Source organism: Ahaetulla prasina, chromosome 4 (assembly GCF_028640845.1).
Source record: "Ahaetulla prasina isolate Xishuangbanna chromosome 4, ASM2864084v1, whole genome shotgun sequence".
In the NCBI taxonomy this organism is placed as follows: Eukaryota; Metazoa; Chordata; class Lepidosauria; order Squamata; family Colubridae; genus Ahaetulla; species Ahaetulla prasina.
Window position 1 is genome coordinate 27,545,270 of NC_080542.1, and position 24,565 is coordinate 27,569,834.

Sequence of the window (24,565 nt, forward strand, 5' to 3'; positions counted from 1 at the left end):
ATGGGTTGGACTAGAAGATCTCTAAGGTTCCTTCCAATTCTGTTATTTATCTATGCTATTTTTTCACATATTCAATGACTTAGCCCCAGGAATGAAATCCTTAAACCATTTCAAGGAACCCAGAATCCTTAGTTTTCCTCTGTTGCATTCCTGTCCCAATAGATCCCCTTTTCCTCACCAGAGACCCAGGATTACTGGACACACACAAAGGCTCAGCCAAGATGTTTTATTTTGGCACCAAGGCAGGTTTTTTTTTTAGGGCAGCCACCCTAGGAGGTGGCTATGAAAAGAGAGAAAGAAGTGACATAGAAAGCTTAACCCCCCGAGGCAGGATGGAAACTTAAGGCAGAAATACTGGACGCCTCTTCCCCTCCAATGGTTTGATGAGAAAGCTGTTCAGAGGTTGATGGAATTCTCTGCAATCGGGTTATGGGAACCTTTTCAAATCCCATATGGTCCTCAGAACAGGCACTGTCAATTTAATATGAAGTGTATGACAGATGTGGTCAAGCAAAGGTTTGAAGCAGCAAGGTATGTTGGGATTGCCAGCAGCAACAATAGATGGGATATCCACTGCAGAACTAACCCAGTTAGTGCCAATCCCAGGAAACAAGATGTACAGCTAAGATTTCTTGCATGGAAGATTGCATGTGATGAAAGTCACAGAGCACTGGGCCCAAAATCAAAACAAAACGTCTCGGCAAAAACAAACCATGATGAGATGATTGAAACAAACCATGATGAGATGATTGAAGCAAACTATGGTGAGATGATTCCAGCGGAACAATATCTCCAGAGGATAATGGTGAGAAGGGATTGACATCAGCACAGCATGATGAAATGGGGCACATCCAATCAAGCAGGAATCTCTATGGACAGACCATGTTTCTGTTTGTCCACAGAGAAGCAGAAAATGATGGGGAGACGGCAGGCATACCCGGGTGACTGATTTTGCATGATTTTGACTGACATCCGGGATTCTAGAAAAGGTTGGTAAGAGTTATGATGATCAAAGGCATTGCTGATATCCTTCAGGTAGTAGCAAGAGTTCCTCTCAATGACAGAGGATGGTTTCAAGGTTTTACTGGAGTCTGTGCAAGATACAGGAAGTTGTTGGAAGTTGCAGCTAGGACTCCACGGCAACTGATGTGGGTACTATAAACACCTCCAGGCAGGTCATTAAGTACCCCTGTGCTCTGGAAAAAAGAAGAAAATTGAGATTAGAAGAGGCTTTAATAAACTGTTTTTCAGGCTTGGCAACTTAAGATATGTGGATTTCAACTCCCAGAATTCTCCAGTCAACAGTGTCGAGCTCGAAAAATACAGGCTTAATATATTCTTCTTACATCATCTCACCCTATCCTTCCTTGCAAACTAGCCCTTCATTTAGTCTTGTAACGGAAAGGTATCATAAATTGATTCCTTCGCCCCATAAATCCTTCAAGCTCAATATTCTGTTTCCAACACTGCATAAACATGGCGGCCATTCGCTGTTCCTGTCTTTAGTATTTTGAATTTGAAGGTTCATTGCTAATTCATTCCTGCCCCAGGAATGAATTAGCCCCACTACCCCTGTTTTCTTTGACTGACAAGCTCTCCACTACTGAACAGAAGAAAGAGGGCAGAAATCCGCTGCTACCACCACATGTTTCTTTTCTTCGGAGTTTGAAAACCAAATATAGTCTTTTAGGTTGGTGCCTTGGTGTGCATATTTTCCAATGAGACAGGCCGAGAAAAGAAGATCATTTAATCACGATTTATTCAGAACGTTCTGATTAAAGGGGAGTCTTCTCATTCAAAGAGGGAACCCGGATCCTTAGCTTACATTCCATTTTATAATTAACACATTAAAAATGCAAAAGAAAAGTTGATTGGACAGGATGAAAGTAGCCCCTTCTTTGCACAGTAAATCACCTGCATATAGTCAAACATGTTACATGCATGTCCATTTAAAAGGTCTGGTGACAAAGGGTGTAAAATTTAAGATGTTAATGAGAAAAAAGGTTATTTGGAGTTCATGAAGAGACAAATCAGATACCAATATTAAATCAAACATGATCCCATCCTATCTGACCTGGGGAATTTATTTTTTCAGCTTAGGAATGTTAGAAGCTATCAATCTATCCACACAGCTATAGGATAAAAAGTTTTCCTACATTCCAGTCTGTAATGGCTTGATAAACCCTTATCACAATTTTAAAAGAGAGAAAAATAAATCAAATTAAAATACAAAATAACTATGTTAGTTAATGTATAACAACACAACAAAGTCCATGGTGTTGGTACCACAAAGTCCATGTTTTATGGCCCTCAACTTCCTGGAGACTAAACATGGGGTGCAAAACACCTGCCCTACTACAAGGCCAAGCCCTTTCCTGCAAGGGTTAGCTAAGTTACCTTACCATGAGAATTCTTCTGTCAATGAGTCGACACAAGTTGTTCCGACTCCCACCAGCTATGATGTAGTCATTGCCAAGGAAATGGCAAGTATATAACTGAGGGGAAAGCAAGAGAAAGTCCCTTCATTAAATCAATCAAAAAAAGAACCCTATTATCTTTTTTTTTTTTTTGCCAAAAATGATCAGCTTTCAGTTGGCAGATGTGCACCGTTAAAATCACCCTAAGACACACTATCTATATAAGTGAACAAGACTACATGATGGGGCTACAGACAGAGAAACTATGATTGTGAAATCAATGCAAATAAAACTGAGGCATTCTCACTTTTACTCCCCAATCCTGGAAAAGGGTTTTCTTGAAAATATCTCCAACTCCTTTGATATTGCAGGATAGAGAATCAGCAGCAGAAAATACAGTCCCACACCAGATCTACCCAAAGTCTATTGAAAGATTATGGTATGAAACAGTCATGGTGATCCCAGTGGTTTATCAACTTGCTGGGTGCTAAATTCAAAAATCTTGGAAGGCACTTAAAAAATCTGCATATTGGCAAATTTCCATCTGTCATACTGCTTGGAGCCACTACTATAGTATATACCATATACTAGTTGATACATTGCAATGCCCTAGGTCCTTGAGAAGAACTCAATGTGTAAGCAGCCAAAACCAGCTAAAGAGCTGGCAGCTGTGATTTTACGTTGTTGAGCATACTACAATAATAAAACAGCAGTCTGGTCTGGTTTGTTTTTCAGTGGGAGAGAAAAATGGACAGTGACCATTTATCCTTCCTCATTTCTCCAGGAAAATTAAGGTCAGGATGGAAAGCCATTAAGCCACTATTCCCATTACAAGGATTGCTGAAGTCCAAAAGTCAGGAGAAAGGATAAGAGGATAGTTCCCTTCAAAGAGGAAAAGGGCTACAAGAGCTCCAAATTCAGAGCACTTTGTCTTGCACCACAGCTGAGACAAAATGAACAGTCTTGTTGAAGAAAGGTGATCACAGGATTGGAGAAGTTTAAAGTGGAAATATTAAATCCAAGTGGATTTTGCAGTGAGAAGAGAAAGGGTTTCATGTGTCTTATAAATTTGGTGGTTTGGTAGCTATTTTGAGAAAGGAGCCCTATTGAAAAATGTATGATGGCTTAATTTCACTCTTCTCCATGCCGGTTAGAGTTTATGCGAAATGATCCAACACTTCTGGAAGGCACTAGGCTTTGGAAAATGCTGGCTTCGACTGAGTTTTGGGAATAATGAGAAATAGTTCTTGAACCTGTGAGTGACCACGAAAATCTTCTGGAATGTCCATTATCTTGCCACATGTTTCAGCATCCCAAATCTAGGGTAGAGGCAAAAAATATATATATTTATTTGTATTTTATTGGCTGGTTCCTAGACTGTATTTCCAGATTTTTACGCTATGGTTTTTCAGAGAAACATTTTGTGGGTGGAGGTTCGTTCTCTGCATTTGTGAGTTGGTTTCTGAACGTTTCATTACCAGGCTAGGTAACATCTGCAGTAGAATTTAGTGGATGTTCTTCTGTTTATAAGGGCTTCAGGTGTGGTCAGTAGGTCTTGTGACGGAGGTCACATCAGGTAAGAGTCATGTCAGGTGAAGGTCTTATGATGGGTCAGGTGTGGATTGCCTCAAGTGAAACATTCAGAAACCAACCCACAGAGAATTAACCTTCACCCTCATCCTTCATCCGAGCTACATATAGTCACCCCTATTACAAATCTGTTTACCTGTTTACCTATAATGCTAAACAATAAATCATGTCTGACAAAGCAAAATGGCAGGTTTTCACATCTCAGCAATCTTAGTGTGATATTTAAATCTAATGAATGTATTTCTCATTCATGAATTTTATAGGGGTTATAGAATTACCTGAAATGTGTATAAATAAATATATGACACATCTGTTGTTTAAAGGAACGTTTGAATGATTCATATTATACAACATCTCATTTGTATCAAGCGTTAGAGACAAACTGGAGCTCCTGCATATATGTTTTACTATATAACACAACAATAGAAAAATGATCTGGGAGCATTCCCTGCAAATTTGTTTCACTCTGCACAAGAAAATCTACTCTATCCTCCCAAATTTTATAGATGAAAATAAAAATTTGGCCTATTTCCAAATGAATACCTCAAAACAATAATCAATGCTGAATTGCAGTGACATTACACACCAATAATAAGACTGCACTACACTTTCCCCATGTGTATTTTTATGTAGCATTCCATCCAGAATTATAGATTTAATAAAGCTGTTACAAATGAGAAAGGCAGGGTTTGGTTTCTCTATAATATTTGAAAGTCAACACATATTTGCAGTAACTTTTGCATTGAGCACTATTTTTTTCCAGGAGTCCTCAACTTATGACCACAATTGGGACCAAAATTTCCATTGCTGAGTAAGGTGGTTGTTGAGTTGTGCCTGATTTTACAACCTTTTTTGGCAGAGTTGTTAAGCGAATCATTAAGCAAATCGGACTTCCCTCATTGATCTGGCTTGTTGGAAATTGACTGGGAAGGTTTCAAATAGCAATCAAGTGATCCCAGGATATTGCAACCTTTATAAATTCATGCCTGTTGATCATTGATTTATTGCACCTGTGCACAATAAATACATAGAAATAAACGTTACATGCCATTCAAAAGAGACAATCAAAAAACCAAAAAGACCAAAATGTTTCCCTATCAACAGTCCACGTTCAGGTTAATACCAAGATAAGAGAGCCATAGTAGTGCAGTGGTTAAAATGCAGTATTACTGGCTCATTCTGACAGCCAGCAGTTCGATTCTCACCAGCTCAAGGTTGACTCAGCCTTCCATCCTTCCGAGGTCGCTAAAATGGTGACCCAGATTGTTGGGGGTAATATGCTGACTCTGTAAACCACTTAGAGATGTGTAAAGCACTGTGAAGTGGTATATAAGCCTAAGTGCTATTGCTATTGCTATTAATACTAGACCAAGAATCAAGAAATAAACGATATCCCAATCACAGAATTACAAACTCAGACGAACAAGTTAACAATCTAATTGAGGAGCCATCAAGACTACTCCCATAAACACTGATAGGGCAAGCTACTAGTAGATAAACAAAGAGCAAATCCATTCCCTCTAGCACTGATGATGTTACCTAGTTTGGTAATGAGTCATCTGCAAGAAAACAACCAAGTTCAGAGAGCACCAAGAACCCACAATCCAACCCTGAGCTACAAATATTTTCTTCTATTGGTAGATCATGATTCTGTGTCAAAGAAACCAAATCCAAATGATCTCCAACACCCCTAAATCAACTTTGGAGCTTCAGAGGGGTCTCTTCACCACTCTTACCTGCAGGGTGTTATGCCGCCTCCAGGATCCCGTCAAAATCTGTGAGCCCGTTTTGTCTATGGACAGAGCATCCCCACAGATGTGGGGCCCAGAGATACGCCTATGAGAAGGGCAGAGTAAAGATGGGGAAAATGTTAAGAACAGAAGCTACAGAAGAAGAAACAATAGTTTAGAGAAAGAAAGAAAAAAGAAGAAATGGAAGAGGGAGGAGGGTGGAGGGTGGAGAAGGGCCCAAAGAGTGAAGTAAGGGTGCTGAATAGAGAAGTAGGGTAAATATTTAGGCATACCGTTGAGAATGTGGAAATTGTGTGTTCCAAAACTAGGGCAAAAAGCGAAAAAAATGTTGTTAGATAACGTCACACCCTCCAAGTTCCACTTGATAACATTTCCCTTGTCTGATCTATAGCCTATGCCAGTGGCCCCCAACCTTTTGGGCACTAAGGAAGGGTTCCATGGAGAAAGGTTTTCTGTGGACCTGAGGGGGGCGTGGTTTTGTGTGCTGCCTGCATCTCACAGATGGGACTTTGCTTGTTTGCATGGACCAGTTTCTGGCATGCTGCGGCCAGGTGTTAGTCCATGGCCTGGGAGTTGGGGACCCCTTTTCTATGGAATGATCAATGGCGCCTATGATTCCGGGATGCATTTGAAGGTATTTCTCACAAAGCCCAAAACTCCCAGTGGCCTGCAGAGATCTTCCTACCAAGATGGCGAAGCTAAACCTTACAGCTAAATTACCTATTTTGGGCAGCGTGATTAAAATATTAAAAACCCCACTGCTTTATTTTAATAGTGTTACACATCTGTTGGAAGCCATCTGACCAGTTCAAATCCTACCCTCCAAATGGCAGAAAAATCCAGCTTCCTCCTCTCCAGAGATGGCACCACATTACTACCCATCTGTCTGTAATCTGCACAAGATGCCATTCGAAAATCAAATAAAAAAAAAAGATTTTAAAGGTTCCCAAAGGTTGCACACCCATAGTCCACACTTTTGGACCATTTAAACATGGAACTGGATAGGGGAACCTAGCCTTTTCCTTCAGGCCCTCCCCCTTTTTATAAAATTCCTACATTCTTCCCCCCATTATAGAGACAAGTGAATTATTTTTAAAAAGAGGTTGGGGGTGGTGGTGGAGGTGGGGACATTAAGAGCTGTGGTCGCACAGTGGTTAGAATGCAGTATTGCAGGCTAATTCTGCTGATTGCCAGGAGTTTGATCCTGACTAAGCTCAAGGTTGATTCAGCCTTCCATTTTTCCGAGGTCAGTAAAATGAGGACCTGGATTGTTGGGGGCAATATGCTGACTCTGTAAATGGCTTAGAGAGGGCTGTAGAGCACTATGAAATGGTATATAAGTCTAAATGCTATTCCTATTGCTATTGCTATTAAGCTCCACCCCCAATCTTCCTATTTTGAATCAAAGCACCTGGGTTCACATGAATGAAGGTGGAGCAGCACCAAAAGGTTATTTTGCATGTTTTATAGGTTCTCCTTGCATTTGTGCAAAACAGTGATCAGCCTGGCTGAGATTTTGGGTTGTTCGAACCTGGAATTCTAGAATAACTGATATTTGCAGGATAAGACACTACCAGCAGCCCTCCTCAAAATAAAAAAGCTGGATGAAGTGAGAATTATTCCCAGGCAGGTTTTCTTTTTAACGTATGACTTGTAAATAGAGAAAAGTATTTTTCACGGGCTATTTTCTGTACTGGATCATAAAATTTCCATTTGCCAATTTTCAACCCCATAACTGCTCAGCAGCACAACCAATGTTCCTGGCTGAGTCTCAATGTTTCACCTGCACTGTGTCATCCCATCCTCCAGAAATGAAGCGTTCATTGTTTTCTGGGAAGAAGGTCAAAGCATAGACTCGGGACATATGCCCATCCATCACGGTTGGGGTGTCGCTGGAAGAAAAAAATGAGGTAGTCCAAATAAGGAAACCTAAGTTATGTATGCTAATACTACTTTCATCATAAGGCTGTAATAACACAATTTTGCAAATTTGAATGAGCTTGCTATCTCTCCCTTTATCTTCATGTGGCCTACAGAGAATCTTGTCTGAGACCAGTGGTGAAATTCAAATTTGTTTACTACCGGTTCTGTGGGCGTGGCTTGGTGGGCGTGGCTTGGTGGGCATGGCAGGGGAAGGATACTGCAAAATCTCCATTCTCACCCCAATCCAGGGGAGGGATACTGCAAAATCTCCATTCCCATCCAGCCAGAGGTGGTATTTGCAGGTTCTCCGAACTACTCAAAAATTCTGCTACTGGTTCTTGAGAACCTGTCAGAACCTGCTGAATTCTGTTTGGAGCTCTTCCTCCTGTTACTTCTGTCCATTACAATTGCACTTAAAAGCCAAAAACCATCCACAAAATTCCCTAAGTTGAGCCCATTATTTACTTCTTACAATTTCTGACCCTCTCAAGAGCTAATGTCCGAAACTTAACAGCATACCTGGGCAGAAAATTTTGCAATTTTTCCCAGGTCTGAGCATCATACATGTAAATTCCAGGTCCTGCTCCACTTGTGAGAAACCTGGAGCCAGAAGGATTGAAACAGGATGCGAGGGTTTGGCGATCTTCTGTGATGGTGCGCACGCAGGTATGAGTAGAGACGTGCCATAGTTTCACTTTCCCGCCAGAATCTATGGTTGGGAAAGAGCTCAGAGATGTAATGATATTATTCAATGTAGATACAGAACATTATTTTTCATAAGGTAACAAAAGTTAAAAAGGAACACAATTAGGAAGAATCCTTTTCTCATTTCAACTTTGTAAAACATCAAATGTGCAATAGGTTTTCTGTGTCAATGCTTAAGGATGCAGCTACAGTTAGACGATCAAGAGAAGGACAAATGGCAATGCTAAATAGCTCCATTCACACATCAAACTATTTATTTATTTTTATTATTTTGTCACACAGTATATATAAGCGTAAGCATGAAATAACTATACAATATATAAGCATATATGAGTATGTAATAACTAAATTAATTGGATATAACAAAAGGAAACAATAGGACAGGAACGGTAGGCACTCTTGTGCTCTTATGCACACCCCTTACAGATTTCTTAGTCTAAACCAAATAACAAGATATCAGAGTTGGAAGGGACCTTGGAGGTCTTTTAGTCCAACCTCCTACTCAGGCAGGAAACCTTAAACCATTTCAGACAAATGGTTGTCCAATCTCTTCTTAAAAACTTCCAGTGTTGGAGCATTCACAACTTCTGGAGGCAGGCTGTTCCACTGTTTAATTTTTCTGTCAGGAAATTTCTCCTTAGTTCTAGGTTGCTTCTCTCCTTGATTAGTTTCCATTCATTGCTTCTTGTCCTGGTTTCAGGTGACTACCTCTTCTTTGTGGCAACCCCTTTGATATTGGAACACTGTTGTCATGTCACTCATAGTCCTTCTTTTCAATAAATTTAACATTTAGTTTATTATGAAGGCTTAATAATATTCAGACCCTTGCATATTCCAGACAAAAAGAAATGAATACTGTGTGCCAATTCATCATATCAGAAAAGTATTACTCACAGGTGGTAAGTATGACATCTCCATTGTGGGCAGGTCCACGGGGCATAAAGCGCAGTGAGGTGGTGGGAAGTCCTTGGGATGTTGTGTCATTATCAGCAAGAATGTGATGAAGTGATCCATCATTGACAGAATAAACCTTAAGCATAGGAGAGGAGACAGATTAATATCAGCACTAAACCTTGAGGACAGGAGAGAATAAACTGAGCTCAGGAGAGAAGAGATATCAGGATGACAGAAGATTAACAATTTACAAGAAATGGCTAATATTCCATTAAGCAAAAACCATACCATAGAAATCCACGGGAATGTAGGTGTTTCCCCATGGAAAATATCATGAAACTATGCTTTATAAAATAGTAGTTTTGGAGCTGAAACTGATAATATGGCACAAAGCTACTCTTTCAACAGCACTATGGTTTCACTTCTGTAGAATGGATTCAATGCACACCATATACTTTGCAAATTTCTGAAGGCATACCAGTACCTAGATTCAACCCTCACCATCCAGGGAACAAATTTGTCTGGAATTCTGGAGAATCATCATAACGTCAATAATATCCAGGTTTAACAGCATTTTGTGTGTGTGAGTGTGTGTGGTAGGAGGTATCCTTTCCTTATTTGAATGTGTGTGTGTTTGTTTTAGCATATAGGTTGAGGGTTTATAACTGGAATATATTTAGGAGGGAGGGAGGGAGGGAGGGAGGGAGGGAGGGAGGGAGGGAGGGAGGAAGGAAGGAAGGAAGGAAGGGTCACATTGAACAAAACTGAAGAGACTTATTGCCAAATGTTTGTGATACAATTCAGAAATGCTGTGAAGACCATAGTTTATCTATCACTATTGAATGAAGCTGAATGATCCAGTGGGGCTCCTTGATATGAGACAACTTGCAACATATAGGTAGTCCTCAACTTACAATAGTTCATTTAGTGACTGTTCAAAGTAACAATAGCACTGAAAAAAAGGGACTTATGACTGTTTTTCACACTTACAACTCTTGCAGTATTCCAATGATCATGTGATCAAAATTCAGATGGTTGGCAATTTACTCACATTTCTGACAGTTGCAGTATCACCTTTTATGACCTTCTGACAAGCAAAGTCAATGGGGAATCCAGATTCTCTTAGCAATAGTGTTACTAACTTAACATCTGCAATGTTAAGGGCCTCTGGTGGCTCAGACTGCTAAGACAATCTGTTATTAACACCAGCTGCTTGCAATTACTGCAGGTTCTATTCCCACCAGGCCCAAGGTTGACTCAGCCTTCCATCCTTTATAAGGTAGGTAAAATGAGGACCCAGATTGTTGGGGGGCAATAAGTTGACTTTGTATATAATATACAAATGGATGAAGACTATTGCTTAACATAGTGTAAGCCGCCCTGAGTCTTCGGAGAAGGGTGGGATATAAATGCAAATAAAAAAAATTTTTAAAAAATGATTCACTTAACAACTGTGGCAAGAAAAGTCATAAAATGGGGCAAAACTCACTTAACAAATGTCTGTCTTAGCAACGAAAATTTTGGGCTCCATTATGGTCGCAAGTCGAGGACTATCTGTACACTAATAGTTGGAGCTCTAATTTTAATGATATCATGAGTCAATCAAATCACCATTCATTGGAGTTCTGTGTAGATCTACTTAGATGTAAGTCCTATGGACTCCAGTGGTTTTATTCTTTGGTATATATATTTAAGACTGCAAATTTCTGATTAGTATAATTTATTATATTTATAATCTCTTTTAGAATATCAACGTGGTCTATGTGGGGATCTCTCTTCATTGTGAACACCTAAGAGGTGATTGAGAGGAAGAGGCTGGCCCCAAGTCATCCAGTGAGTTTCCATACTTTAGAATAGACTAGCATCCAATTTTCTCCACTCCTAGTCCAACATTATAACAATTACATCACATAAGCTCCTATGTTGTTGTCAATTATCCTTTCTTCAGTTCTGTAATGCTTTGATGTACTCATGATTTTATTTTGAAGCAAACGTGCAGAATGCTTTGAGCTTGCTGAAAATCTGTGATGGTGGATCAGATGCCAAAAAAGAAAGGGCAAAGAATTTTGTAACCTCTGATCCCTCTCATCCCCTGCTTTTGATTTCCACCAGTCAGAGGTGGGTGTTCAACATTTCTACCAGTCTTTTGAGCCTGTTGCTTTTCACCTCAGCCTCTTGGAGAATAGCACACCTGGGAGAGGGAGCCAGGTAAGGTAGGACTGCTGAACATTGAGGCCAAAGATAGTATGGCACCTGTTTGTAGGTGGTGTGTGTGTGTGTGTGTGTGTGTGTGTGTGTGTGTGTGTGTGTGTGTGTATGTAAGAGTTAAGAAGGTAGCTATGGCTATGCAATTTTTTGGATTATAAGAGCCCCTGGTTGGGAACTCTTTTTTTAAAAGAATATTATTTGCTTATAATATAAAATATAAAAAATACAAAAACAAATAGTTGGAAAAGTGAAGGAAAGAGTGCAGAAAGGAAAGGAAAAAGAAGGAAAAGGCACTGACTTCTGACTCCCTTGGTGCAGTAAAATAAGATAGTAACATCAAACCTCAACTTAGCCATTTCTATATCAACAAACCTATCCAATTGGTAAAACCCAAAATCAAGGTTTCATTGTTTTACCACCTTAAGCAGAAAGTCCAGAAATGGTTTCCAAGTGGAAACAAAAGTACTTATGTTTTTTTCTTTTATCAAAGCAGTCAATTTAGCCATATCTGCTCACTCCATCAACTTTTGTAGACATTCTTCCATTATGGGGATTGAAGTGTCCTTCCATTTTTGAGCTGCGGCTATGCAAGTGAGATCTCTCTCTCACATACATATGTAACATATATGTGTCATATATGAAAAAGAGGTGTGGCTCTTTTTTGCATGTAGTGTGGCTGTGTTCTTGGCTTTTTTGATTGCCCCTCTGGGGACAATCCTAGTTTCTGGAACTGTCCTCTTTCCCTGCCTGCCACTGACCTTAATGGCTCCAGTACGCAATCCTGCTGCAACCCTGGTCCCATCGTTATTGAACTGGCAGCAGAGAAGCTGATCTCCACAGTCTCTGTTTGGGAAGGATGACCAAAATATTTGCGTTTAGTAGCTTTCCTCTTTTGTCACTGATGATAATAACAATGCTAAAATCCAGGAATCTCACATTTCAAATTACAGAGGTTGAAAATCCAACCTTACCAACTTACAAGCCGGCAGGCCTTCATGCCAAATAAACAAGTCATAGTTTTTTTAAAAGGATTCAAATATAAAGCCAAACAGAAAACAAAATAATAGCTCAGCCATAAATACTGAAGGAATAAATCAGGAAGTCAGGCAGAAGGTAGCCAGAAATCTAACAATACATCAAGGTCAAGCCGAAAAGCCTTGCCACGTCATAGCTGTAGGAATTGCCAAGAAGGGATGTATTCTTCAGCTGCTTCTAAAAATGCTGGCTTAGGGCATCAGCCTGAACTCTGCTGAAACATGTGAGCCAGCGTTAAACAGTTTTGTATGGGAAAGGATGCTCCTTACATAGGGACACTCCACCTATCCAAAGCATTAAGCAACCAGCACTTTGATATGGTCTCAGTTGATGGGGAGAAGAAACCATCACCACCTCCTTCACGTGGTTACCTACATTGTGTGGAGCAGCCGAAGATCACCAGATATGGAGGGGCTGTTGGTAATGGTATCTTGGGGTTGGTTGCTTGGCCCTGCGACGGACAAGCGCCCCCGGCGTCCAGACTGCATGGCCTGGGGGGGTGCAGGTCTTCAAGGAGAAGGACAAGAGGGAAATTAGACATTTTGCTGGGTTTTTACATTCCTATTTTCTCGACGGATTCCCAATATTCTGGGGGAGATTGAACAGTTCAGCCGTGGAGCACGCATGTTGCATGCAGGAGCCCTCTGAGTCGCCTTTCAAACCACAGATTTCTCCTGAGAAAATGCAGTGCCACTACATTTAGGATAAAATACCGAGTTAGGTAGGCAAATATAATGTGGCACCAAATGGCTACCATGGTTCTTTACATTCCCTGACCTCCCAGGTGATTGATCCAAGAGCCCTTTCCCCCATCCATGTCTTTAATTTCAACTCAACCACTCGCCAGCTCTGCAAAGATCTTCCCATCCCATCTTCCCCATGTCCCACACTCCCAACTGCCTCAAAGCCTTCTGCCCCCTCATCCCTGCACCAGCCTTTCTCTCTCTTCCTCTCTCTTTGGTTCTATTCCAGCTCCTAGCAACCAATGAAGGAGAAGGAAGAATCTACCTGGTTACTATGACAGCTGTAAAGGGAGGATGAAGACTCACAAGGAAAAGAGGCTCAGTAGCTGGATCCACAGTCTGCTACCTTCTCCTTAGTCTTATCCTACATGTGCGTGGCCGGTCCGTGTGTGCACATGTGTGTGTATGTGCTGAGCAAGATGGTGAGTATCAGAGACTGCACTCATCTCCCTTGAGATAACTTGATAACTTAACAAAACAATAAGAGTGGGAAACGACCTTGAAGGTCTTGTAGTTCAACTCTCTGCTCAGGCAGGAAACCTTAGAGTTACCACCATCTTTTCTTCAATTTTAAGAAGCACACTTAGGGGTTGATTGAGGTCACAACTGCTCTGAAGCTCTCAAGTCTGAAATGATTCTACAAATTAGAGCCAATTCAGGTGCAGCCTCCCATAGCATTATTTATGTTAACACCGTGATGGGCAGACTTTTTATGACTAAGGGCCATTATTTATATCTTTCAGGTGGGCTGAAGGCCACAGTGGGCAAGATAGCCATTACACCCTTAAAACTATGCCAATAAAGTGGACAAAACCTATTTATATGGGGGCGTTTCCTCTGAGATTTGGAGAGCGTGGAGATTTTCTCTATTTTTACACCTAAACTTTTTTTAATAGTTTATACTGTGGTGGAGTTTTGTGCATGTATTTGAGTGGATATTTGTTCTCATTGTTGGACTCATTGTTGAGTCCTCATGACTGCCCGGACTAGTCCCCACAGTTTTCTTGGCAATGATTTGCCATTGCCTCCTTCCCAGGGCTGATAGAGAGTGACTGGCCTACCCAGCTGTATTTCTTCCTAAGCCAGAACTGGAACACATGCCCATCCCAGTTTTTAGCCTGATGGCTTAATTGCTACACACCCCGACTATCCATCCTTTTCTACACCATTCTAATGTTCTGGAAGCTTCTGTCTCTTCCATACTTCCTGAGAAGCCAAGCTGGTCCAGGCTGCCAATTTTCACCACGTGGCCGATGTTAATCTGGGCAAAGGAGGAGAGATTTATTTTACAGATGTCACAGCCAGGAGAAGAACAAAAAAGGCCTGGATGGAGGAGGGGTCGGAAATGAAGGAGAGATGATCCTTTTCTCCCTCTATAAATCAGCCTCTTCTAAAGAGCTGATTTTTCTGCAGCTGAAGATTGGGTGCCAGGCAGACTGGCTGGGGACTTGGCGACTGGACTGGGAACCACATCTCTCTGTACCATGCAGAACGGCCTGGGACCTGCTTGCATCTTCTTGCGCAAGAACATTGCTGACAAGCAGAGGGTATGGGCCATCTAGTGGGGACTGGGTCATGAGCATTGGTGGGGTAGCCCTACAGGTTAGGGGAAATGCACCAGACTGGACTTCTGTCTTTTTTCAGTGAAAGAGCAATTAATCAAAAGTGGTCCAGGGCAGGATTGTAATATTCCCAGATTTCACTCTCTGCCATAGAAAGGTATTTTACTTTTAATTCAGGATATGCAATAGAAATGGAGCAAGGGTCCAAACTAGGCAGAAGATAGTAGAACTATGAAATGGTGGTGGGAGAAATAGATAGATGTTCTGGGTTTGCTTCAAAAGAAATCTAAAGAAACATCCCCCAACCTTTTAAAAATGTATTGGGCTCTGAGCCCCAACCAATTTGTCCAGAATGATGGGTGTTGTAATTCAACTGTACTGTAATTCAACAATGGGAAGACAATACTGTAAGTAGGAGAAAGTTGACCGAGATAAATATATTTTGCAAGTTATTGTTAATTAATTAATTAGATTTAATTTAGCATATGATGAGAACATGACAGAAGAAAAGTAAACATAGGTACATATGAACATATATTAGAGAGAGGAAGGCAGTTGAAAAAGACATGATTACTAATGCTTTTTTCTCCACTTTTACTCGTGGCAAATCGCATAGGTTTACAAACAATAGAGATGACAGAAATATAAGTATGGTCCATGTGAAGTGATGCTTATCTTCCAACTTCTGTTTGATTTTCTAGTTGGGGGGCTTGTTCCAATCACTAGCAAAGTTTACAAGAAAAACGCGTAGTCTTTTTGACCTCTGTTGTAAGCAGCTTGGTTTAGGCTGTCTTCTCAAATATTCTTCTTAACTAATCAAAGCATCCATTGTCTATTGCAGCCTGATCCACAATCAGTAGCTAGCAGGTACCTGAACTAGCTATAAGATTTGCTCTCCACTGCATTTATTCATCTCATTGAGAAAGGATCTAGTGAATCAAAAACCCCAATGGCTTTAGCTTTTCCATCTCCTGATAGTTATTTGGGTTTTAACCTGCTATTTTGGAATACCGTTGATTTCTTGTCATTCCATTTGCAATATTGTCCATTGGCCCTAGGACAATAAAATGCTCCAGTTGACTTGTTATGGTTGGGGTCAGTTGGTGGAGAGTTAAGTATAGAATTATGATGACTAGGTCCTTGATTTCTCCAGTTCCCACTATTTTTTTGTTACAGCAACGTGAACTGAGTGGAGATGAAATTGAAGGTAAGTGCAAACTTCTGTTTGTACACATATGTGATTCTGATTAATATATTAAACTAGTGCTCCAAGATATGCTGAAGTCCTTTGGAAGGTTAGGAAAGATTGAAGAGACATCAGTAGCAGATAATCTTCCTTGGAGAATTCCCCTGGAGACTGTTAAAAAAGACAAAATATGAATTAAAATGAATTCATGAAGAGGGATGGTAAAGAAGGTGCCTTTCTGGACCTACTATTTGTAGTCTAACTTATAAAAATAAAGTCAGAATTAATTTTATTTTCTCAGTAACTGTAGCTTCAGTGGGAGGTCTCTAAATAGAAAATTGATATAGAATGCATGAAGCAAAAGCATATTATCAACAGTGTTTAAAACAATGAGATTCGTGGGCTAGGTTGTTAAAATATGCTTGCTTGTTTAACAGTCAATTAATGACATTTCTGTATCATTCTGCTCCGAAATAGCTCCAAGCTAAATACTAAACGCAGGTTAATAAAACAGAAATTACATACCCAAACATGCGATTCATATTATAGTTTACATGGCGATCTGGGATACATAGCATGCTAAGGGCTGAGCTCCTGCAAAACTCTGAAGCTTTAATTACTCAAGCTTGTTACGAAAGCTCAGCCATGATTTTATTTTATTCTTTTATCATTATCATCATCTTCCTCATCATGCAAAAACAGAACTCTGTGAAGCCTTTCAGGAGTTTGACAAGGACAAAGATGGATATATCAGCTGCAAAGATCTAGGCAACCTCATGAGGACAATGGGGTACATGCCAACTGAGATGGAACTCATAGAGCTGTCTCAACAGATCAACATGAATCGTAAGTGCTTGTTGGGAAGTGTGAGGAAAACCTAAGTCTGGGACTCTCCAGATGTCTCTGGACTCCAACTCCCATCAATTGTAGCCAATACTGAGTGATGGGAAGTATACTTCAAGAACTGTTGGAGATCTATGAGTTGTGTGCAGTTATCTCTGAAGGAAAGCTCCTACTTCTGAAAAAAAAAAAAAAGTTGGATCTTTCATTAAGGGCAGTTACTATCGGCTTTTGGAGACCATGGTGTAAATTGGTTAAGACTAAAAAGTCTGTTTCAGATCTACTGGACAACCCTGGCCAGTGATTGCCGTTCAGGGATAGATTGCACATGATGTTTATACATCCTGTTTAATTTGGACCTTTTTTAAATGAGCAAAGATCAGCTGCTGAACGGGATGGTTGCAGCAGAAAGGAGAGATTCCCTTTTACTACTATACTACAAGTTAGTAGTATATTGGGAAGAAAGTTCCCTTCGTTTTGTTCCCACAATAAAATAATGGCTTGGGGAAAGAATTTTTATAAAGACCATAGCAAGTCAAAGGGCTTATATTAATTTCTTTCTTGCCTCAGCACCCCATTCTCCAATTTTTTAAGGACCGATAATGGGAAACTTCTTCTGAGGTCTTTCAACAAGAGTTGGATTAGTAGATCACCTTATTTAAAAAATAAAGTGCATTTATTACAATTATGCCATTCCTCTTTCTGAGAGAAATGGTCTCATATGGTCTCTTATCCAGGTGTTCACCTAATCCAAAACTAAATTATTAACATGATCCTTTGGGGCTCACTTAGGAAGTGGTTCAGAATTGATCTGTTTCCTATTATTTAAGGCTTTTAATCAAGGAACTGAAGGAGAAAGCAAGATATCTAGATGCTTTTGGTGCTGTTTTTTTTTTTTAAATCTACTTTAAGCAGTAAATGTCACTTTTCTCATTGCAGTTGGGGGACACGTAGCTTTTGATGACTTTGTAGAGTTGATGGCCCCAAAACTGCTGGCAGAAACAGCGGGCATGATTGGTGTTCAAGAGATGAGAGATGTCTTCAAGGAGGTAAAAACAGATGGCAGGACACAGGAGCTAGATCCAGGAAGGAAAGGTGGATTAGGTGGGCTCTCTTTATCTTAAGTTTATTTCCTAATTTCTTGGTCTGAGCAAAACTTCACGCAGACCAGCATCTTCTTATGGTTGTGCAAACAAAATGTAAGGACAATCTACCCTTAGCCATAATTTCTGCCCAATGTCTGGTTTTCTGTAGGAGGGAGCAGTTTTCTGTAGTAGAGAGCAAAGAAAATGACCTTGACAGAGGGAAGCCAGATCCATTCCCAGAGAAATGAATAATTCAAGCCCACTTCAACCTGTGGGGAAAGAGGAAATGGCTCAAACTTCTCCTTAGTTCCTTGTTTATGTCCCTCTCTTTGGTGTGTGTGGGATAAAGCACAATCAGACTTGCAAGTTGCCATTACTATATAGTAGATATGATGTCTTGAATCTCCCTTTCAGGTTATTTTCTTGGTCTGGTGCACATAGTAGAGCTAATCAGTGATGGGATTCTACCGGTTCGGACCGGTTCAGGTGAACCGGTAGTTGCCACTTCCTGCCGAGAGCAAACTGGTTTTCTGTTGCTGTGAAAGTCGGCCCGCCCACCCCCGGGTTATGCAACCTTTATTTCTGCTTCTGAATCCCAGCTGATTAGGGGCAGCAGATTGAATTCAGCTGTTTTCCTTGCTCCAGTGGTGGGTTTAAAAATTTTTTTACTACCGGTTCTGTGGGTGTGGCATGGCTTGGTGGGCATGGCTTGGTGGGTGTGGTAAGGGAAGGATACTGTAAAATCTCCATTCCCACCCCATTCCAGGGGAAGGATACTGCAAGATCCCCATTTCCTCCTGATCAGCTGGGAATTGGGAGGCAGAGAATAGACGGGGGCGGGGCCAGTCAGAATTTTTACTACCGGTTCTCTGAACTACTCAAAATTTCTTCTACCGGTTCTCCAGAAATGGTCAGAACCTGATGAAACCCACCTCTGCCTTGCTCCTTTCCTTGTTTGCAATGCAGAAGTTCAATTTTATGGAAACTGTGCATGCACATGCAGCAAAGTACACACTCAGCGAACCGGTTGTTCAACTGGTAGGATCTCACTCCTGGAGCTAACATCTCCTAATGTGTTTATTTCTATAGACATTATAGACATAAACATAGGAATCAGACTAAAGATCAGGGCATATCTAAAACACCCCTTTTAAGAACAGGTCTATACTATGTAACAGTAGTCTCTCTAGACCATTGCTGAAGCTAATTTCTGATCCTATATGAAATTAATGTCTCCCATAGGGGAGATGGAGCTGAAGACATAGAAGAGAGTAAGATATGCCCAGCTCATGTAGTTGCTTTTGACTGATGTGAATGTGCTCCTATCCACCCAATCTCTTGTGGTGGATAGTGACTAACAAACTTGGATGTCATATTTATTTTCCCTTCCCAAATCCCCTGAAATCTGTGTTGGTAGGTGGGATATGGTAAGTTGCACAGGGTGGCAGCATCGACCAGGGGGAAGGGTCTCTTCAACAATTTTAGCAGTTGTCATCATCCCCCCCATCCCCCAATGTACCTTGTCAGCAGGTTGTATAGATTACGGCTTATATATAAAGCTGGGCTTTCCTGAAACTTTTCTCCCAGAATTTGATCCACAGAATGGGGTAATAGAAGCTGCCTTTGGTACATGCGATTATATGACATGTGGGGGCTGTGCTGCCTAAAGTGGCCCATCCCCCCCAGTTCAGCTAGGGATGAGTTGACAGCTATGGTAGCACTGGCTAAAGCAGGAAAGTCTGTTGCAGCAGCTTCTAGCTAGCTGTCTAAACTTAGCATGTTATCAATCCTAACCAACATTTGAAAAGGGATTATTAGGCATTTTTGTCCCATCAGCTCCCTTGTTAACAAGAACAAATAGCAATTGGCTACGCGTACCAAGCAAATTAGTTCTGGTATATTTTGTGCTGCCTCTTAGACTGGACAATAGCACATTCCATTGGCTATCTGCATAGACATGATGCCCATGATGTCCATGGATACAGAGAAGCCTAACTTCCTCCTCCCTTCCTCAATAAAATTGCTCATCCCAACATTCCACTTCAGAAGTCTGAAACAGAATTCTGGGAATTGCACTTCCAGCACATCTGGAGGAAACTAACTGGAGCAATGTTTCTCAACCTTAACTGTTTGAAGGTGTATGGACTTCAACTCTCAGAATTCCCCAGCCAGCCATGGAAAGCCATCTTGGAGGCTCTAATCTTGTGCTGTTGAAATTAAATTTCCAAAATTTAAAAATGTCCCATTCAGCACAGAAAATGATCACGGTGATATTTGTAGTCTACGCTTGGAGAGTGCAAATGCTTTAAGAAAAAAAACAACAACACCTATCAGCCCTACCAGAATTTTGATAATTAAATCTGTAATGTCACCTATGGAAAGTGGTGGCTTAGAAATTAATGCTTTTCCAGCTAAGACCAAGGCATCTTTTTCCAATTAGCATCTGTCTTGCCACATATTTAAGAAAGCTGAGTTCTTTCTAAATTGCATCAAACAATCCTATTGGTGATCATAGCATTTATGGTGTCTGGCAGGGAGCAATTCCTGCACTGGAGAGTAATGTTTAATATGTTCCAGAAACCTGAGAAATAGAATAGAATAAAAGAGTTGGAAGGGAAGTTGGAGGTCTTCTAGACCAACCCCCTGCCCAGGTAGGAAACCCTACATGACTTCAGACAAATGGTTATTCAACATCTTCTTAAACATTTCCAGTGTTGGAGCATTTACAACTTCTGGAGGCAAGTTGTTCCACTGATTAATTGTTCTAACTGTCAGGAAATTTCTCCTTAGTTCTAAATTGCTTTTCTCCTTGATTAGTTTCCACCCATTGCTTCTTGTTCTACCCTCAGGTGCTTTGGAGAATAGGTTGACTCCCTCTTCTTTGTGGCAACCCCTGAGATATTGGACCACAGCTATGGTCATTGCTCTCTCAAATGCCATTACTACATTGGTCCATAACTAATCGTCCCTTTGGATCTAGTATAGAAAATGTGCATGGATAGTCTGAATAATTCTGGGTCTTCTTTCCAGTTTGACACAAATGGGGATGGCAAGATCACCTTGACTGAGCTGCGTCAGACCATGCAACGGTTGATGAGTGAGACGATGACCTCTCAAGAGATTAATGATATGGTGAAGGAGGCTGACGTTAATGGAGACGGGACTGTGGATTTTGAAGGTGGTATCTGGCAATATAAAATTGATGGAAAGAGATTACAGGCTTAGAGAAATCAGGGTGAGAGATTAAAGTATTAAAGCTCTAGAGAGATAGGATTTAGAAGCACAGAGTGACAAGATACAGGTTTAAATGGGTTTGGATAATAGATTTAGAAATTTATTTATTACGTTGTTCCAATTTCATGAAGATTGGAGCTCAGCTGCAATTTTTCCCCATCCATAGCAGATTTTTGAAGTTTGAATAACTAAGGTAAATATTAGAGTAATATTTCCTGTTAAGCTGTATATTTCTCTTATCTAAGAGTTTAGTGTGTTCCATCTTTAAAATGTAAAAAACAGGAACATTCTAGTGGCACCCCAATCCATTATTTTCCTCAACCCCTTTGCATTATAATTGTACTGGTTTGGAAAGATTAGCCTCTTTTAGTAGAAAATCAGAAGATCACATCTTAAGACCTTAAGATGAAGGTATGTGCCATTTCCATAGTTGTATGATACGATCAAAGGAAATTTGATCTGTACCTAATCAGGCAACATAGTGAATTTAGTTTAGATCAGCTTTCTGCTCCTTAACAACTGCAAAAAGGGACCTTAGTTGCTTTAATTCCCCTATTGCCACATTCCTGACAGTTATGTTCCTATCAGAGGCAGAAACCAGTTAGGTCATTAAGCAAATTTAATGGATAGTGTAAGGATTTGACATTAAAACCATCACGGTCAATGTGAGTGTACTAATATTATCTCATGATATTTCCCTTACAGAATTTGTCTGGATGATGTCACGCTGATGCAATCATCGGCTTTCCTCTACTTCCAAGGAGTAAAAATACACACTGCACTTTAAAAATAAATAAATAAATGTGCATTCTTTTAGTTCTTGAGTTTCAAAAAATAAATAAATATGCTGGCACAATTTGTTGTACCCTATAGTCAAATTTTAATCTGCTTCAACAAGAAGGCTTGTGAAAATCCTACCTTTATTTTCCACTCAATGTCACAAACCAGAGGGCTGAGGTGGGGAGGGGAGGAACCAAATCCTGTCTTTAAAATCCAAAGAGGCAAGGTTAAGAAAGTGGGCAGATGCCTGACAGAATAGCCACCTTTTGAATTGCCCAAATGACAGGTTGCTCAAATGGAGATGTTCTCTCTGGGTAACCTGACATTTAGGTTATTTTTGAACTACTCAACTTCCAGAAGACCAGGAGAACTCTGTTAAAAATGGCCACCTGAAAGGTTAATGGGATGAAGTAGACGTGTAGGATGAAGTAGTGAGAGAGCTTCCCCCGACTTTATTCTGGGTCTGTTCATCTCACCAACCTGTCAACCAAGTTATTTTTTGACATAGCTTTACTAATATTCTAGAAGACCTGTAAACTACTATCCAAAAATATCTCAGGGGATAGGTCAGTGGGACAGAAGAAGCATGTGAGTTTAAGAGGAGAGAAGCTTGCAGGGCACATCAAAGGAGATTCTTCCTAGTTCAACCATTGTCCATTCCACCAGTCTATCATCCAAACTACTTTTTGGATACAGGTCTACTGGTTTGCCTGTTGCTCGGGAAAGGGCAAACTTGCAGAATTCTTCTCCATTTCATTTCAGCTGTCAATTATTTCAAAATGGCAGCGCCGGCAGCATTTGGTAACTGCTAACAGCCCCTACAAGCATCCCATTCCCATCAAATACACAAGATGACTTTGGAGATGCAAAAGGTCTTCATTCCTCAAAGAAATGAGGATAGTAGAAACCATGGCGGTGTAAGAATCCTTGTTGGCAGGAGCTGTGGAAAACCTGTAAGGCACTTATTTGGAACAGAACCAACAACCCTCAGCTAGAAAAACCCAGCTCTCATTTCTAGCTTAATTATAGACAATGGTAGTCCTGTGTTTTTTTTAAATGGAAGATTTATCACTTTTCTTCGGGATTGCAAAATGCATATTAAAAACAGAAACTACTGTATGGCAGAAGAATGCTAAATCTGTTTATATAAGAAGCCTATGTAATACCTGGCTAGTGCTTTGCGAAACACTGGTCAGGTATCAGTAGGCAGATGCTTCTATGGAAGCCATGCATCTGATCTCTCCTTCAGCCCCAGTCAAAATGTTCAAGGAATGTAGTGGAAAGAGGCAACCAGAAGAAAGGAGCCAAGGTTGTGTTTGCAGAATCTTGAGAGGTGCTGATAGGAACTAGGTAGAACCAACCTGTAGCACATCATTAAGGAGTCATCATAGGATGTTCTTACAAGATGTTTCAGAAGAAGCAAAACACTACTGATAAACTGGAATTGTTAAAGACAAATGCCTTTCCAGGAAACTGGGGATGAGGTCAGTAGTGGGATTCAAGTAATTGAACAACCGGTTCTCTGCCCTAATGATTTCTTCCAACAACCAGTTTGCCAAACTGCTCAGAAAGTTAACAACCGGTTCTCCCGAAGTGGTGCGAACTGCCTGAATCCCACCACTGGATGAGATAAAGGCACCATTGCGCAAACATGTTCTCTAAAAATGATCAATAGAATATCTTCAGTTAATCGTTAAGCATGGATGGACGCAAGAACTGGAGAAACCCAGAGTCATCTACTCTTGGCCATGGGAAGTTAATGGGTTATTCTGGCTGTCACTGTCTCTCAGCCCAACCTATCTGTCTTGAGCTGTATAATATGAACAAAAGACCTTGTCTAAACTGGGAAGTGAGGTTAAATAACTCAGTTTATACAGGAGATTGGGGGAGGGAACAGGTAGATTTCTTAAGTTCCTTCCAAATCATGGATAAACAACTTGAAATCCATATATAACCCCAACTCCTTTCTGTGACTTAAAATTACTTTGCTTCACTTTAAACAAAACACCGATTTTCAGAAGTGCATCTTAAAATGGGGGTTTTAAGCAGGGGTGAAATCTAAAAATTTTCCCTACCGGTTCTGTGGGCGTAGCTTAATTGGGGGTGTGGCTTGGTGGTCAGATGACTGGGTGGGCATGGCCAATAGCAATAAATAATAAAAATAATTAACAAAGTATAAAAAAACAATAAGAGGTACCAAAAACCAACTTTCACACTTTACACACACACGACATACACACACACACACACACACACACACACACAAAATGCCACATACGGCTTTCTGAGATTTTGTGTGTTTGTGTAGTTAGAGTGAAACACTACAGAAACACACCAAATCTCAGAAAGCTGCACAAATATTGTATTTTATTATTTTATTTTATTTTATTGTGGACTTCAAATTCCAGAGTTCCTCAGCCAGCAAAACCAGCCAGTTGATCACCGAGGAAATAGATTAGCTAAGCGATTGATTTTGTCTGGCTGAAAGTGAAACTGCTTTTGGGCTGGAAAAAGAGCCATGCGTTCATCAGTAATCAGGTAAGTGCCTTAGAATCTCTACTCTTACTTGTAGAAAACATGTTTTCTACAAGTAAGAGTACAAGTAAGGTTCT

General features: G+C 40.5%; 1 protein-coding gene across 2 annotated transcripts; it reads left to right on the top strand.

The window, feature by feature from the left end:
- The first annotated feature begins 14,698 nt into the window (after nt 1–14,698).
- LOC131198608 (calcium-binding protein 5-like) lies at nt 14,699–21,904 on the top strand. Of its 2 annotated transcripts, XM_058183430.1 has the most exons (6): nt 14,699–14,813; nt 16,005–16,035; nt 16,717–16,860; nt 17,794–17,903; nt 20,970–21,117; nt 21,879–21,904. In XM_058183430.1, exons 1-6 carry the CDS (start codon nt 14,751–14,753, stop codon nt 21,902–21,904), a joined length of 522 nt encoding a protein of 173 aa, XP_058039413.1. In that variant the 5' UTR covers nt 14,699–14,750. The 2 variants fall into 2 exon arrangements, with proteins under 2 accessions (XP_058039413.1, XP_058039412.1); XM_058183429.1 differs by lacking the exon at nt 14,699–14,813 and having other exon boundaries at nt 15,915–16,035.
- Nucleotides 21,905–24,565: the final 2,661 nt, after the last annotated feature.